The 16,567-nt window shown below is 46.6% G+C and overlaps 2 protein-coding genes across 3 annotated transcripts in view; both read right to left on the bottom strand.

The window, feature by feature from the left end:
- The window catches only part of Stx3 (syntaxin 3), a 38,425-nt gene extending 26,724 nt beyond the window's left edge, over positions 1-11,701 (bottom strand). Inside the window, exon 1 of one of the 2 annotated variants that reach the window (XM_027406642.2) lies at positions 11,522-11,701. In XM_027406642.2, coding sequence (XP_027262443.1) covers positions 11,522-11,551 — 30 coding nt within the window. In that variant the 5' untranslated portion in view covers positions 11,552-11,701. The remainder of the gene's footprint in view (positions 1-11,521) is intronic. The other variant, XM_035441972.1, reaches the window with a different exon arrangement.
- A 1,681-nt stretch (positions 11,702-13,382) lies between these two features.
- Positions 13,383-14,385, bottom strand: LOC100763657 (olfactory receptor 10V1). Its single transcript, XM_035441971.1, has one exon. It carries the CDS (start codon positions 14,383-14,385, stop codon positions 13,438-13,440), a length of 948 nt encoding a protein of 315 aa, XP_035297862.1. The 3' UTR covers positions 13,383-13,437.
- Positions 14,386-16,567: the final 2,182 nt, after the last annotated feature.

Here is a 16,567-nt window from a genome sequence, read left to right as displayed (position 1 = left end):
ACACACACACACACACACATATGAGCTGAATAAAGCACTGCACATGAGCACTACTTATTGTGAGTCTAAGGGTCTTTAAGGTAAAACAGGACTTTCAGAGCTAAATGCAACCTTAAGGGTGCCTGACACTACTGGGATCACTCTGGATTCTGGATGTCCATCTTCTCAAGCAGAGTTCTTCCCATGTACAGCCTCTAAATACATAAAGTAGCAACAACATTTAACCCTCATCAGAAAATGCAAGGACAAGGCCATGGTCATGTGTCACCTGACATTACTGGACCCAGAACCATCCTCTGGCTTCTCTACAAAGTAGCCCAAGAAGGGGATGGAGCTCCTTTCCTTCTGATACAGGAGGCTGTGGTAAATCCAGGTTCCTCAGGTCCCCCTCCCCGGAGGGAGGGAGCAAGGAAAACACACTGTGCCCTTTATCCTCAGTTCACATGACTGAGCTTAACCAAGAGAACATCAACATCAGTATCAAAGAATCAAGGCATGTGGTAATGAGGACGTTACAATAGCTGAAAATTCAGCCACAGGGGGGAAAAATGTGCAGGAGAACCACAAGCCCTGCCACCCACTTCCTCCTGATGCCTCTCCTATGGGCAGATGAACGATACCACCAACGACTCGAGCAACCGTAAGCTTCACAAGGATTTATTCCCGCTTCTTAAGCCTTAAAATGCACTCCAAATGTCAAAGATAACAGTGAAGGCTGACTCCTGCACAGAGTAGGGAGTGTTGAGGAGCCCAGAATGCAACCTTAAACAATTTAACCAGTAATTCTGTGGATTGCCTTTTTCTCAGAGGCCCTCTCTACCATCCTGTCTGTCTGACCACAGGTGGCTCTTCATTGGCTCATATAATAAATGAATGTATTTGCATCCTATAGCCACTAATAAGTACTTGGTAGCCGTAACAGACCTACTATTTTTTGCACATCATGTCAACAAATCCCATCTGCATGCTGTAGCTAAGAAAATGGAGGTCTGGAGTTAAGTTGGTCAAGGTCTTAGAGCTACTGGTTGCAGAACCTACAGCTTAGGCATCAGGCCACTGTCCTAAGTCCTTTTACTGCAGGGCTACCTGCAGCAGCATCCTGAAACACAAAATAGCAATCCAGGCATGCAGAAAGTACTCTGCTAGGAGATTGGAGCTATAGTCCTTGGCCACAGTGCATGCCTTTGTTAAACATTGGTTTTTCTCTCCACCCCGGTCTAGGAAAACCCCTGGGGTACCTCAAATGTGCCCCAGAAACCACCCAGCATAGGTCAAGGAAGGGGAGCCCAGCAGGTGGGCTCCAGGGCTCCCCCTCCCTCTGCAGTGTGCAGGAGCTTTTCCTTCACTGGGACTTGGGAGAGAAGAAGGGGGGAAGGAGGTAGAAAAGCACTAAAGTAGACAGAAGCTAGAGGGGAGGAAGAGAGATGAATCAATAGAGAGGGGACATCTGGTCACCAAATCCCCAGAGAGGGCTAGTAAAGGACTGTGGCTTGTGGGAAGGAGCCCTCCTGGCAAGCACAGAAGAACATAGATTGTTTTATCTTCTCCCCTGGTTGAAATAGTCCTTTACTCCAGATGCAGACTGCAGACGCTTCTCTGCACACAGTTCTCTTCTGATGCATTCGATTCAAAGGGACAACTACACCCCTTTTTCTTATCCCTGATGCCCACTCCTCTAAGGCTGCCTCCTCTAGGACCAGGATCTGTGGACTCCCAAAGACAAACACCACTTACACAAGTACACACACATGCCCAATCTAGGTACCCTGTGCCTCTTCTTTGATTTAAAGATGGAACCAGAAATTCTAAGTGAGTATGTGGGCTCTCAATGGACACCCAGTGCTCTCTGTTGCTCCACTGAAGAGTCAGATGACCCTTTGCCAATGCCCAGTTCTCCCAGGGACAATTTTCTTCACTAGCAAAACCGTCCTTGAGAGCACACTTCCTCTTTTCACTGAATTTCGTCTTCTGCAATACCCTTGTCATATGAATAAAGAGGAAATGGGCAGATAATGATACCTCATGCTTTTCCTTTCAACATCTTGTTCTAGCTGAGCAAGTGTAGACAAAATAGTGGCCCTACCTGAAAGGAGGCGACATTGAGGAATAAAGTCATTATCACATTAGTTCAAGACCAGCAAGCCAGATGTCAAGAGTCAAAGTCCCTGAGGTCTCACTCCATGTACACAACAATGACAGTAGATAATATATAATATATATGTCACAGGCACTTCCATGACTTCAAATGTGTTATTTAAGTCATACATCAACCCTCTGAGGGATGAATATTACTTTCCTCACTTACAGATATGGTAACTGCTTATTAGGTTAATTAATTCATCCAAAGCAATTTAGCCATTAAATGGTATCATTAGGACTCTACTCTAGCAGAGCCATGGAAGCCTCTGCCTGTACCTTCTGTTGTGCCTGTAAGTGCCTCTCCACAGCCTCAATGACAAATCATCACTTATTTTGGAGGATGCTACAACATAAACAAATCCAAGCTAGATGAGCCTATATGCTCAATGAAAGAGATACTATGTGTCTATTGCTACCTCTGTTCATGAGTATGTTGACACACTGGTACATTTGACTTCTGTGGTGAAGACCCAGCAAGGTACTTCACAGCTATGAACTACCACCTTGAACAGGTTACTTCTCTCTGCCTCAGTTTCCTCAGATGTAACATGACCAGAATACTCTGCTCACAAAGTTCTTGTGATGATCAAATCAGCTATTACATACTAAATGTTTAGAGCAACACAGGGCACACATTACATGCCAGTGCTCAGAGGTGACAGAAGAGGAGGGAAATTTATACAATCAATTTATTTCGCTTATTGTAAGACTTTCATTTTTCTACTATATGATAAACACACACACACACACACACAACTCTGATTTGTGCTCCAGCTACACTCTCACAAATTTACTCTTACTATCATTCATTTAATTCTACTGGGAGACTACTACTGTATTGTTACTCTAAGACTATCACTGACTCATATCTTGTGGAATTGAACATTCCTTCTGTCTTAGTATAGGGTTAATATTTCTTAATCTATATGTTTCAAACTAGCTTCCATGCTGCTTGTTAAGACAAACACTGAAATCCCATCCCCACATGTGGTTACTGCCTACCTGGTTTTGATTCTCAAGACCTAAGCTAGATCCAGAGTAGAATAGCAAACAGTCTTATGAGAGGAAGGAGGTGAAGGAGACCGTATGTATAGACGCAACCGCTATAAATAGTCGGGAAGGTTAATGCCTTCAGTCGCCCAGCTAATTAGGAACAATGCTCATTCTGGACTTCTCTTTGATATGATCTACGCTTCATTACTATATTAACTTGGAGAAGGATCTCAAGGTTTCATAGCAACCACCACACCCAAGACTCTCCTTCTCCCTACAGGCTTATGTGTTCCTTCATTCATCCAACAAGGAGAACATCGAATGTTTGCCAAGTAATGGCCCAGTGTTGGAGACTCAGAAGGCAAACTCAGCATCTGTAGCTCTCCAAGTTCTCTTCCTGCTAAACTTGGAGACAGCTGGACAAACAGATGATTACAACACCACATGGGGGGGACAGCAATTATGATGAGAAATTATAGACAGAAGGCAGGGTTCCCAACCTCACCCAAACACAGAGAGTTTCAGAGACGGGTGTGCAGGGCAACATTTGAGAAAACTGAGCGGATTTACCCAGAGGAAATTTCCAGCAAGACCAGTCTGAGTGAGATCACCACACCCTGCATCTGCTCTCATCCTTGAAGCCAGGAGAGAAAACTCACAAAATACCTTCTTCTTCCTCCTTCTGAGCTCAGCTTCCTTTAGGTCTTTCAACCCCTGACCCAGCCTCCTGTCCCTAACTTTCTCTCCTTCCTCCGCCTCCAGTCCTGGCCCCTGCATATCTCTCAAGGATACAGGAGAAAGGAACTGACAATGCCTTGTTTCCTTTCTGCTGCATTTTTCCTTTGAGCCTGTCCCCTCACCTCTTTCTCGGGTTCTTCTATAATCCTTCTACAATACTCAAATCACAGCTGCAGCAGGTAGCATTGACTGAACACTCACACTCGAGAGGAAGGCTCTTCTAAGGTATACAGCATTTATATTTACCACAGCATTTAATCCCTGCACTGATCTTCCAGGAACTAGAGCGGAAAGATGCCAGCTACCTACCCTGCCAACAGTGTGTGCCCCAGCCAGAGGAGCCTGTTCTCAACCAACTTGAAGAGATTCCCTACCCCCACTGCCACTCCAACTGTAGCATGCAGCCCTGGTCCAGGGACATGCATTGCCAAAGCACTATAAAGGAGATGTCATGCCAATGAAGTCATGAAAAACCAGGAAGGACCAAGAAACTATGTTGGGACAGAGGAAGCTAAGGCAACATGAGAAGTGGATGCAATGCGGTGTCCTGGCTTAAATTCTAGAACAGAAAAGGGATTTTAGTGGGATAACGAAAACACCCAGATACAGCCTGGTTTTTAGTGAGGAATCTTGTGTCAGTTTCTTTGTTTGATGAGTGTACACTCAAAAGTGAGATGTTAACAGCGGTGAAACTGGATCTCTCTGTACTATCTTTGATAAAGCCGAAAGTATTTTAAAAGAAAGAAATTATTTAAAGAACTAAGCAAACCTCATGTCATACCAAGCTGCCCTAACCCAGACAGCTGGCATACCGAGACAGTACACGCTCTACTAATCTCTTTAGGTGGGAGCTGAACTTCACTCTGTCTCCACACACGCTGGGAAATGTTGCCATAGAAACAGCCAAAGGCCACAAAGCAGGGTAACCTAGCAGGAAAGACAGTGGTGGGAGAAAGCAGAAGTGGGACCATACATAAAGGAGACTAAAGACAAGGTCTGTCTGGGACTACAAAATCTACGTGTATCAAATCCATCAACAGCATAATTCTGTTCACTTCCAGAATGGCTTAATATTCAGCTTTTTAATGCTTCAACTGGGAAAAAATAAGTGTTGTATGTGTGGTCTGCTTCCTTCCAGACCTAACAGGACTGGATGCATCTGAAACTGCAATACTAACACCATATGGCTATGTTTTGTATCAACAAAATAAAGAACCTGTGGGGGCCAGGGAAGGCACAGTTATGTGCTTAACCTGGGAAGCTTTCCCATGGTGATGACACAGGAGCCTAGCCTTAGAGGATGAGAAGGATTTTAGCCAGGGAAAAATGAGGTAGCTAGGTTTTCACTTAGGTCTCCACATGTCCGTCATTGTTTTTCTGATCAAAGACCACCTCCATGACATCCTGGAGTTTTTGACAAATGAAAGAGCCTTGGGATTAATTCATTTTATATACCTTGGGGATGAACCAGTGACTTTTGGCTTCATTAGCAAAGTTATGGATTCCCTGAGTAAATGTTCTACTCCAATCAGGTAATGTTTCACCAACCACAGGGAGCAGAGCAAGAAAAGTCAATCACAATAATGAGTAAGGGCCAGCAGGCAGAGAAGGTGTGACATGCGACTACCATGCAGAATGCTGGGTACTGGGGCCCCAGAGGCCATTCACTAGCTCCTATTGCTTCCGGGAAAGGGGCAACACAGCACAGGGGGAGGTGGTCTGACACAGTGTGGGAAGGTAATTCCAAGAGGCAAAACAAACATGCTCATTCCTAGCTGAGGATGGATCTCAATCAAATCCAAGCCTCACATCCCTCACCTGTAAAGGAGAAATGACAAACATCACCGCCTCACCTTGTAGAACTGAGAGGACTGGAGAGAAGGTGTGCCAGGCATCAAACCAAAATCCTACCCAAGAATAATCTGCTCAATAAGTGATACTTACTGTAGTTAACACGACAAGCATTTGAGTCACCAGCCTTAAACAGAAGATATAGAATACAAAGAGTAATTCATTGAGGTGCTAGTGAATCTGGTGCAGCAACTCACAACTTTAATCCTAGCAATTAGAAGGTAAAGGCAACAGCAAACAGATCTCTCTGAGTTCGAGGCCAGCCTGGTCTACACAGTGAGTTCCAGGACTATATTGTGAGACCCTGTCTTGGGGGATGAGGGGGGGAGATAATGAAGTTAGTGGACAGTGGTTTCAAACCTACTCCATGGTAATTTTTTTTTTTAAAGCACTAACTTGCTTGGTTGCAAAACAACACAGAGCTAATACAAGTGGCTGGACTGGACAGAGAGTATTCTAGCTGCAGTTAGGGAATAATTAATTGCCTGTAAATAATGAATCTGGGGAGGAGGGCGGGAATATCAGCAGTAGGAAGGAGGCACTGGGAGGGAGAGAGGACAGCATGGACAAATTCCTGCCAGTCCCCCAGCCTTCCCCGAGCTCATAGGAATAAAAATAAAATTAATCCCCTTCTCTCATCCAAGCATTTTCTCTCTGGCCTCCAGCTGATGGGTCTCTAATCCCTACTCAATCCCTATCACTCTTGTGTCTGCTCCTGTCTAGGGGCAGCAAAACAGCTCTCCCTGGAAATGAATCCTCCCTGGTATAGGGAGGAGATGACAGGATCCAGACTGGGGAGAAATCCCATTACTAAAGAAAGACGGAATGTCAACAAAGGGCAAGTTGGTATGATAAGATTTATTATGATCCAAAGCACAGGGTAGGGACAGGCATACAGTCACTCTCTGACAGAAGCACAGCCCCTTACTTCTGACAGGATTACAGCACAACATTACCCTAAGGGCCTCTGCTCACACAGAGATCCAAACTTCTGGTGGGGACAGACATGGCAGGCCTTTAGGTAGCAGCTAGACCAAAATAGGCAGATGAAAGGTTAAGCCTGGGCTGTAGAGCGGCTAATTCATTACTGTCCCTTAATGGTCCTGGTCCAACACATCCAAGTCATTTTAGTTTTGTTTATAGGTGTCTTGGGGGGGGGGCCCAAATCTTGAGCTCGATTCTATGCATCACTGGCTACTCAGTTTTCTTTATTAGGTTTTACTTTGTTTCTTTCCATGAAATACATTTGTTTTTCCTACCCTCTAAGATAAAAACTTTGTACAATAGTACTGCCAAACCTCTTATGCGGCAGGATACAAGCTAAATTCTGATTATGCTGGACAGGGTGTACCGGAAACATACACACATCATACACCACCACACCATACCCCTCTTTTGATGTTAGCATGCATGTTTTTATTCTTGATATGTTATATATGAAGCACTCACCAAAGGGAGAGAAAATCTAGGATCCACATTTTCTTCCAAATAAATTCTACTTGCATCTAAAGAGACTATATTAGATTTGAAGAGGACCTCTATTGAAAACACTACTGCTGACAATAGCACCCCCAGACTCATCTATCTCCCGGAGGCCAGTCAGCAGGGTCTTCCTGTAGCTGGTCCTCTGTTCTTTCTACCCAGCTGTGAATTTCCTGAGTGCCTGAAACAAATGTTGCTCCATACTACATCCCAGCATCTACCTTGGGGCCTGACACACAATAGGCACTTAGTAAATGTTTACTGAATACAAACAGGAGCACACAAAAGATTTCTGGGCCAGGAATTGTCCAGCAGATTCAAAGTTCAGCCAGTAGAAAATGGGTGAGAAGAGCAGAAGAGCAGTCACTGCACATTCCCAGCAAATTTCTAGATCAACAAGAAAACGCTGATGGGAGCCCCTGAGGAGGAGCAGTCAGGAGATAAGGTAAGCCAGGTCCTGTGACTAAAGCCTTAGACCCCGTGGTTTAGGGAGGACATTGCTCCCAGGGAGCTAAGTATGGACAGCTCACATGTGCTATAGTAGATAACCATCACAGATTGTCACAGATTATCTCTTTTTACCTGCATGGTGACCCTGGGGGAAAGACTGAGATCACCTTGACAGGTGTGACTCTCGTACCTTGTGGACTCCAGAATGGTAACACAATAAAAAGCATCTCACTGGAACCAGACACTCCCAAGGTTCCTGGAGGCCTTCAATCTCACACTTCTTCCCTCCCTCAAGAGATGCTCAAATTCCTATAGCACTCAACACCTCAACAATCTTCCTGCTTGCCTCTCATGCTGGAGGATTCTGTACCTGTTCAGCTGCCCTGCCCAATCCTTGAACAACTAGTTACATTTTTTTTTTCCTGAGCTGTTTCTGTGTAACAGCTCTGGCTGTCCTGGAACTTGATTTGTAGACCAGGCTGGCCTCGAACTCAGATCTCTGAGATCACTGCCTCCCAAGTGCTGGAATTAAAAGCGTGCACCACACCTGGCTGCTAATAACAATTTTTTAAACTACTTTCTTAAAGATTTCTGATTTCTACTCATCAACCCCACATCTTCCCCTCCTATCGGCTCACAGCTAAACTAGTCTCAAGCACATGGGGCAGCCCCAGCTATCTGATAGCAGCCATCACCCTCTCCCCTTGGGGTTTAGAAAGACATTGCACAGGCTGCTCAATGGGAAATGTATTGCATGCAGGTTAGCAAATGTTTTTTTGTAGATAATAGGAATCAGAGAGAGACCGTGCCCTATCTTGTTAAAAAAAAAAAAAGTTGGTTCCTGGGATAAGGGACAAAGAGGGGTGGAAGAACCACAGAATGGTTGATAATGCACAGAAACCTTAACATCCTTCGCAGAAAACATTAATAAGGGCAGAAGCATCTTCTGAGACCAAGTGATTTTTGCTCTACAAAGAGAGCATCAAGAAGCTTGGAGGTGAAGGTACCTTTCCTAAATGGTCATGCTGTCAAAGTGTCTTCTAGATGTTTATGCTTATGCCCATAGATCAGGGCTGCTTTCAAACGTAATCAGGGAAGCTTCTTGGTGCAGTGGGCAGCAGTCAATACAGAGACTCCTAACTGGTCAGTGCTGGAAGTGGGGGGGGAGGGAGGGGGCAGCTGGGTGCTCAGCCCTAGCAGGGACATTTGTATCACCAGCATCCAGACTCAGGGGATACAGTGAAAGAGGCGGCAGAAAGTTTCTGAGCCAGGATGGGAAGAACTGCTATGAAATGCTATCTTCTGGACATGACATGACTGTAGCACTCATGAACCCACAGACTAGAATCTAGTCAGTCGGCATTCCATGACAGATGGGCGAGGGTTCATGAGGCTCCGGCCCTAGATGAGGAGCTATTGGCAGTTGATGGCTTCTAGGACAGAGGGAATCTTTTTTCTTCCTTCTGGACCTGGTAGCCTGCCCGTGTTCTCGTAGATGGCCCCATACTCATTTGCATGCATACTTATTAGACTCAGTGGTTATATAAGTTTTTTTTTTCCATTCATTTATTTAGCTCATAAATAAAGTCATGCACAATTATGATACATAATACAGTATGTTCACAATGGCATGGCTAAATTAAACCAATTAACATGTTATATCACACATATTCATCATTTTTGTTTTGAGAACACTTAAAGTATACTATCTCACAAGAGGGTATATAAGATTGTTAAAGAGGAAAATAAAAGAAAAAAAGAAGACATGAAGGTGCAAAGGGGGTAGTATTAGAGGCTACATGATGATAGTGGAGGGAGGATATGGGTCAAATATGATCAAGATACATTGTGGATGTGTATGAAACTGTCAATGAATAAATAGAGATAACCCAGAAGAAGCAAAAGCCGTGGCAGCGACACAAAGGTGAAGTTGCAAAAGGATCCCAGCTATTAAGCGCCAAGGCCTCAATTAGAGAAGTCTTTGAACCTCAACCCAGTCTTCTTGGCATTGCAGGGCTCCAAAAGGGCAGCAGCCTGCCTGTGGTTTGAGAACACTGCCATAATAACAGCATCATCCAGCATCTCACTTTCACTACATACCAGGGTAGCCCTGTTTTACAGTGGTTAGCCCCGAAGGACTGAAAGGCACAAGGATTTGCTCCGGTCCCCTGGAAAATGCCTTCTTTCTTGGAACTCAATGCTCACGTAAGACTGCTCTGTTGACAACCCAGCTACCGAAAAGAGCCAGGGAGTACCTGAGTCCAGAAACAGATCTCCTAACTAAAGGAAGGGAGCTGCCTGTGACTGCTGTTCGGCTTTGAACTCTTCAACAGGGAGCATCCCCCTCACCTCACTCCCCACCCCCACCCACCACCAGAGTGAGCTCCAGTTTCCCCACCTATAAAGCAGAGACAAGTAAATTTTGCACTTTAGTTAACCAGGATGCCCCGAGGCTCAAGCATAAAAGAGCAAATTGGGGCAGAAGCTCACTCCCACTACATAAGTGACTGCCCATTCCTTCTCTGGCTTCTAAGCCTACACTGCAGCCCAGTACCCAGAGCATATGACCAGTGTCAGGAAGACCTCACTCTAGCAAGGGAGGAGAAAGTAAAGCAATTACAATACCAACCCACTGGTCTCCAACATTTCTATTTTCAAAAGAAAAAAAAGCAGTCATTAGCATAACACTTACTACTTATTAAGTCCTAAATCATACAAAGGGCTCCCCTGTGGGCTTGCTTGCTTTTAGCTGATACAACTACTCATTTTACAAATGACAAAACTTAAGCTTGGAGTTTAAAGGGTAACCAGTAAGCAGCAGGGCCAGGCAGGACAAAGCCCCAGTGCTAATGCAGACTAATACTTCCCAACTCTAAGGAGCTCACTAATCACCTAGTTAGATTCAGTGAGACCTTCACCAGGTCTTGACAGGGGGTGAGGGGAGGGGCCTAAGCTGATGCACTTCTAGGGTGGCAGGTAGATAGGACTTCGAGTATCCAGGGCTGGGCTTTACATTCCATTAAGGGGCATCCTGTATCACTGGATGGGTCTCCAAAGTTTCACACTAGCCCAGTCCCGTAGAATGTACTCAATGACTTACTAATTGAATCTAGATCTCAAAAATTCATACTTCAGCACTTCCCTATATCAAGTCCCATTGTGTCATTCAGTCTTCCTAACAGACCTATAGGAGGTGATTCTCACTTGACAGACAAGGAAACAGACTGAAAAGAGTAAGCGACCTAAGCTTTTTAGCTGTTGTGCGGCAGAGACGACCACAGCTGTCTCAGGGGATGTAAGGAAAAAAAAAAATTAGAGACCACCGGATGGCAGGAAGGGAGCCCATCCCAGCACCTGACAAGCTCACAGCTCCAGAGGTCACCCGGAACTCTCAGCTACGCCGGGGATGAGGTAGCCCTGCCCGGTGCTCCAGGAGGGAAATAAGGAAGAGGAGAGGAGGCCGATTTGGGGCACAGTGCCAGGCGGCAGAAGGCAGCTGGTGAGGTTGAGTCCCCTGACTTCACCATAACATAAGCCCCACTGATTTCAATTACCGGGGTGGATCCAGCTATGGAGGAACCCTGTCCAGCTTGAGGGGGGAGGAAGGGGAGCAGGGATGAGAGGGTTACGGGCGTAGAGGGAAATCGCTGCTAGGTGATGAATCACCGAGCACATGACCCTGCAGGAGAGGGGAGGGTACAGAGCTCCGCGGGATGAGGCGGGGGCTTAAGGAGTGAGGCCTAGCTCGCAGAGCACCCCTGCGGCCTGGATGAGGGGCTAAGGGAAGCCCCCCTCCCGCGCCGCTCCTCCTGGCGGCGGATCTCCGCAGCCCCCAGGCGCTCCAGATCCCCAGGCGCAGCAAACTCACGGCCTTCAGCTGCTCCAGCCGGTCCTTCATCCTGGCCCAGGTGCGAGCGGCGGGCACCGCGTCCCAGGTGAGCGCGTCCCAGGTGAGCGGCAGCGGGTGCCGGCCGGGGCGAGGGAGCTGCTAGCGCAGGCGGAGGCGGGCGGCGGCCGCTCACGAGGAGGAGCGTCCGAGGCCACCGAGGTCCGCCGCGCCGCCCCCTCCGGCCCCCGCCGGCGCCGCGCTCCAAATCCGGCTCCCAGACCAGCGCCGGCTCTGCGCCCGCCCGCCCCTGGACCCGCCCCGTACCTGGGCCGCGCCCCGCGCTCCTGCTTAAAGGGCCCGCGCGCGATCCAACGTCACCGGCCCGGTGTGTCATAGCATCCACGGAAGCAGAAGCATTCGGGGTTCCCGGCCCCGCCCGCCGGGCAGAGAAAAGGAGAAGGGATCTGTCCGGCTTCGATTCCGTATTCTCTGTACTGCCCATGTTGTCCAACCCTTCGCGGACTAGTCCGGTTAAAGACAAGCTGGCTCCTGCTCCCTTTGATGGGGGGAAATGTTCCGATGATGCTCAAGAGATACTCTGCCTCAAAGAAAGGAGCTGCGAGGTACAGAACTGCAAAGTCCGGGCTCAGAGACCTGGAGATGAGACGCAGTGGGTTGGGCTGCGGCGAGGAATTTGGGGGAGTTATGCTGTTGGTGGCCACAGGGCCTCTTGGAGACGTGTAGGCGGTTCGGTCACCTTTTACTAACAATTTGAATAACTGTTAGGGAAGTCCTGTTCCTTTAGAGGATTCTGTTCCCATAGCCATAAATCAGAAACCACTTAGCAGTTTGCTGCGAAGCCTGTGAGAGAAAGAAGCAACTGACTTGTAACTGCAGGACAGGGTTGGTTTGGAAAACTTAAACTCCACCCATCCCCTTGCTGTAAAGAGGCTCCGGATTTGAAGAACTTTTTTAGAGAAGTGTGGTTCCTCTCACCATCCTTCCCTCTTCAACCGTGCCCCTACCCCCGTCTCCTCCCTGTCTGATTTTGGGCATATCAAGCGGGGTGGTGGTCAACAATTGGAGCCAGCGAAGACTGGGAAGGATCTTGCTCTTTGCGTTCAGTTTTAAAGGTCGTAGATACGTCAGTTCTAACCGAACTTTGCCCTCTGCGATGTGCACTCTCCTACTGATTTCCTCCGCTGCCATAAAGACCGTCAAGTAAGGCAGGGCTTGGGCTGTGTGGGCCAGCCCTGCAGTTCTCAACTCTAATCCCTTTTCTCGCGTCCTTCTGCCGCTGTGCCCCATGCGGACTGCGAGGGCTTTCACGCCCCCTGGCGGTCGTAAACCCTATGGCTGGGGTTGAACCTCCTGCCTGGCATACACCTGGAAAACATTCTACCACTGAGCTCCCTCTAGCACCAGTCCTTTTGTTTTCTTCTAACTTTCAGACAAACGCTCCCTAAATTGCCCAGGCAAGCTTTGAACTTGCCATTCTCCTGTTTTAATCTCTCCAGTAAAAGGGATTACAATGAAACACTCTTATTGAAGTGTAGACTTCTGAAGTCTGGGCAGAAGTGTAGCAGTAAGGAAGGAGGAAGGATTCATTTTGAAGCAAGAACCAAGGAGTCCTGTTAATACATAATTGCTTTCGGGCGGAGATGGCTCAGCGGGAAAGATCACTGACGGAAGGACCTAGATTCAATTCCCAGCATCCACATGACTCTCAACCTCCTGTAACTCCAGTTGCAGGGGATGCATCGCCCTCTTCTGGCCTCTACAGGCACTGCACAATGTGGTGTACAGGTATCTGGAGGCAAAAAACACTCACACAGGTAATATTTTTTAAAGTCTCTCAACCCCATACCCTGCAAACCCCACCTCCCCATCTCATCAACTGTCGACTCAGCACCTCTACTCTACTTCTCAGGGTCAGAGAAGGTCATTCAGAGTGCTCATTGTTTTTCAAGCAGGAGGAACCTCCTGACCGCCTTCCTCAAAGCATCCTTGAGTTCTCTGTTCCGCATGCTATAGATCAAGGGGTTCAGCATAGGGGTGATGAATGTGTAAACCACAGAAACTACTTGACCCCGCTCAGGAGAATAACTGGAGCTGGGACACAAGTAGATGAGACTCGTGCAGCCATACTGCAGGAGGACCACAGTCACGTGGGAGGAGCAGGTGGAGAAGGCTTTGTGCCTCCCCTCAGCTGAGCGGATCTTCAGGATGGCATCCACGATGAAGACATAGGACAGAGTGATGAGGAGGAAAGGGATGGTGAGGACGATGACACTGACCACAAACAGAGTGGCCTCGTGGACATGGGTGTCTGCACAGGCCAGCCTCATGACAGGGAGGACATCGCAGTAGAACAGGCTGATTTCCTTACTGCTACAGAAAGGCAGACGGAAGATGAGCACAGTCAACTGCATGGCCAAGATGAAACCCAGAAACAGTGAGCCTAGGGCCAGCTGGACACACAAGTGCCAGCTCATGATGAGGGTGTAGCGCAGAGGGTAACAGATGGCCACAAACCGGTCATAGGCCATGATTGCCAGCAGAATACAGTCAGCACTGCCCAGGAAGATGAAGAAGAACATCTGGGCACCACAGCCTGCCAGGGAGACCACAGTTCTCTCTGTGGACAGGACGCTGGCCAGAGTCAGGGGAGCTATGGTAGAAGAATAGAAGATCTCCAGGCTAGCCAGGTTCGCCAGGAAGAAGTACATAGGGGTGTGGAGACAGCGATTGATCCAGATGGTGAGGACGATGGACATGTTTCCTCCGATGCTGACCAGGTACATGATGAGAAAGACCACAAAGATCAGCATCTGCACCTCGGGGAGTCGGGAGAAGGGGCGGAAGTGGAAGAGAACCATCCCAGTCTGATTCCCTTCTTCCATGTACTTAGTGCATTGGGTCTGCTACTGGCACAGGTGACGCCCCTGAGGATAGACAGATGTTAGGACCTGATGATGTTCCTGCTGAGTGATGTGCTAGACTCCCACCCTCACCCACCCTTGTCACTTCAGATCCAACTGTTTTTGTTTTTTCTAACACTGAGCCTACATTCAGCAGCTCACTCCTGTGACTGTTCTAATCAAAGAGTAACAGCTAACCACTGAAAGCTTTTGTTGGAATAGGGCGTTAACTACATTCTCACTTTATAACTCTACCTCTATCCTGTCCTCCCAAAAGTCTAAGCTGACTATACAATAACCCTACAAGGTCCTCTACAGTCCTAGTGACCTCTGCTTTTCACTCTGTCTCTGTGAACTTGCCTATTCTAGGTACCTTAATACACATGAAATTATTCAATTTATTAAATATAACCTTTCAAGGGCTATCAAAATGCATTTTTTAAAGTTTGAACTGAGGTGCCTTTTATGGCCAGTTAACGATGCTTGCAGAAGCTATAGGCATTAAAATGAAAATCACAGCATCAGGTGAGGGATCCCTCCCTATGAAGTGTTGGTTAGGGAGGCCCAGAGGCTCTCAGAACAATACTGGTCTTAGCTGCCTACCAGAAAGATATCGGTGAAACTCTATGGCTAAAGACACGGCACACACTCTGGTTGCAAGAAACAGAGAGATCAAGCCAGAACTTCACAGGAAGCTTTCTCCCTGCTGGCTAAAGTTCATAGTTCCAGAAAGTCAAAAGCCTGTGGTTGGGATTGTCACAAACTTTTTAGGTGGGTGGGAGGTATAGTTTACTACTGATGTTTTCCTAAATGGGCATATAGCAAAATTACATTATAAAAAAATTTATACTTCTATTCATTGAAGTTCTCAGCCTTGCTCAAAAATTTTTTCCTTTGCAGAGGGCAAACAGCTAATGCAGAGACTGCTTATAACAGATGACTGTGGAGTGCCTAGCCCTAAACAAAACATCTATCTGACCACTTTAGAGGTCCAAGGAGCATTGCAGAAAAGGGGGCACGAGGATTTTAAGAGCCAGAAGATAGGGAGGTGTGCTATGAAAAGCTGTCTTCTGGATGTAACATGGCTGTTGTTGCACCGCAAACTCACAGCAGCTGTGGCTACCTGCACAAGATAAAGTCATTTAGCATCCCATCATAAATGGGAAGGAGGGTGTGAGGTCACTCCTCCAGTAAGAGCTATAGACATGTTGCCAGAGGAGCTGGAGTCATTTTGTTCAGTGCCACCAGGAATTTGCCAATGCTCCAGCAAATAGTCCCTACCCATGTTTGTAAAAGTGACTCTCATTAAACTCATTGCACACAGAGAGACAAAGAATGAGAGACAGAGATGGATGAGGTAGGAGAAAAGCTAAAAAGGATGTAAGAGATGATAATAATAATGAATATGATCATAACACCTTCTATACATGCAACTTGTCCCAGATTTTTCAATTACATTACTTTCATGACTGAATAACATTCTATTGTATATATATGTTACATGGTTGTTTTTATCCACTCATCAGTTCATCAACAAAGCACAATTTCTCCCTTCTGTGGCAATTAAGAATAATGTTGGAATATTCAGCATACCAATAACTTTTCAAGCCAAGTCAGCAGAGAAATCTTAAACCAGAGTATACCACTCTCAAATCACAAACCCTTCCACTTTCGTGATCCTTTTCATAGTAGCCAAGAGTGTCTCTGGAGTTAAATTGTATAGGTGATAGTGTTAGGATGCACAAACCAACAATGGAACTTTAGGCAATCTGTGGAAGCTTTCTGCTTTAATTTCTTCATCCATGAAAAGAACAGTTAGACTCTACTCTTAGAAACATTAGGAGGATACATCTGCCTGGGCCCTAGTAAGATCTCTATGAATATTAGCAATAGTCTGTGAAACCTATGTTGTTCTAGAGGTTGAATCAATGGTTAGGTTGTTAAGAATACCGACTGTTCTTCCAGAAAACCTGGGTTCAAAACCACATGTGGTAGGTAGTAACATGGTAGCCAATAACTCTGGTTGCAGAGGATCCGACACCCTCTTCTGGCCTCTGTGGGCACTATACAAATGTGGTACACAGACATACATGCAGACAAAACATATACATAAAAAAAACAAAAATAAAACCTAAAAACAAAATGTTTTTTTCTATCTCTGATT

This window comes from Cricetulus griseus, chromosome 3, assembly GCF_003668045.3.
Source record: "Cricetulus griseus strain 17A/GY chromosome 3, alternate assembly CriGri-PICRH-1.0, whole genome shotgun sequence".
Taxonomy (NCBI): Eukaryota; Metazoa; Chordata; class Mammalia; order Rodentia; family Cricetidae; genus Cricetulus; species Cricetulus griseus.
The sequence above is the reverse complement of the archived record's forward strand: the minus strand, read 5'-3'. Positions and strand labels throughout refer to the sequence as shown.

Excerpts from the sequence above, each read along its gene's own strand:
- LOC100763657 (XM_035441971.1), bottom strand. The coding sequence starts at position 14,385 with ATGGAAGAAGGGAATCAGACTGGGATGGTTCTCTTCCACTTCCGCCCC.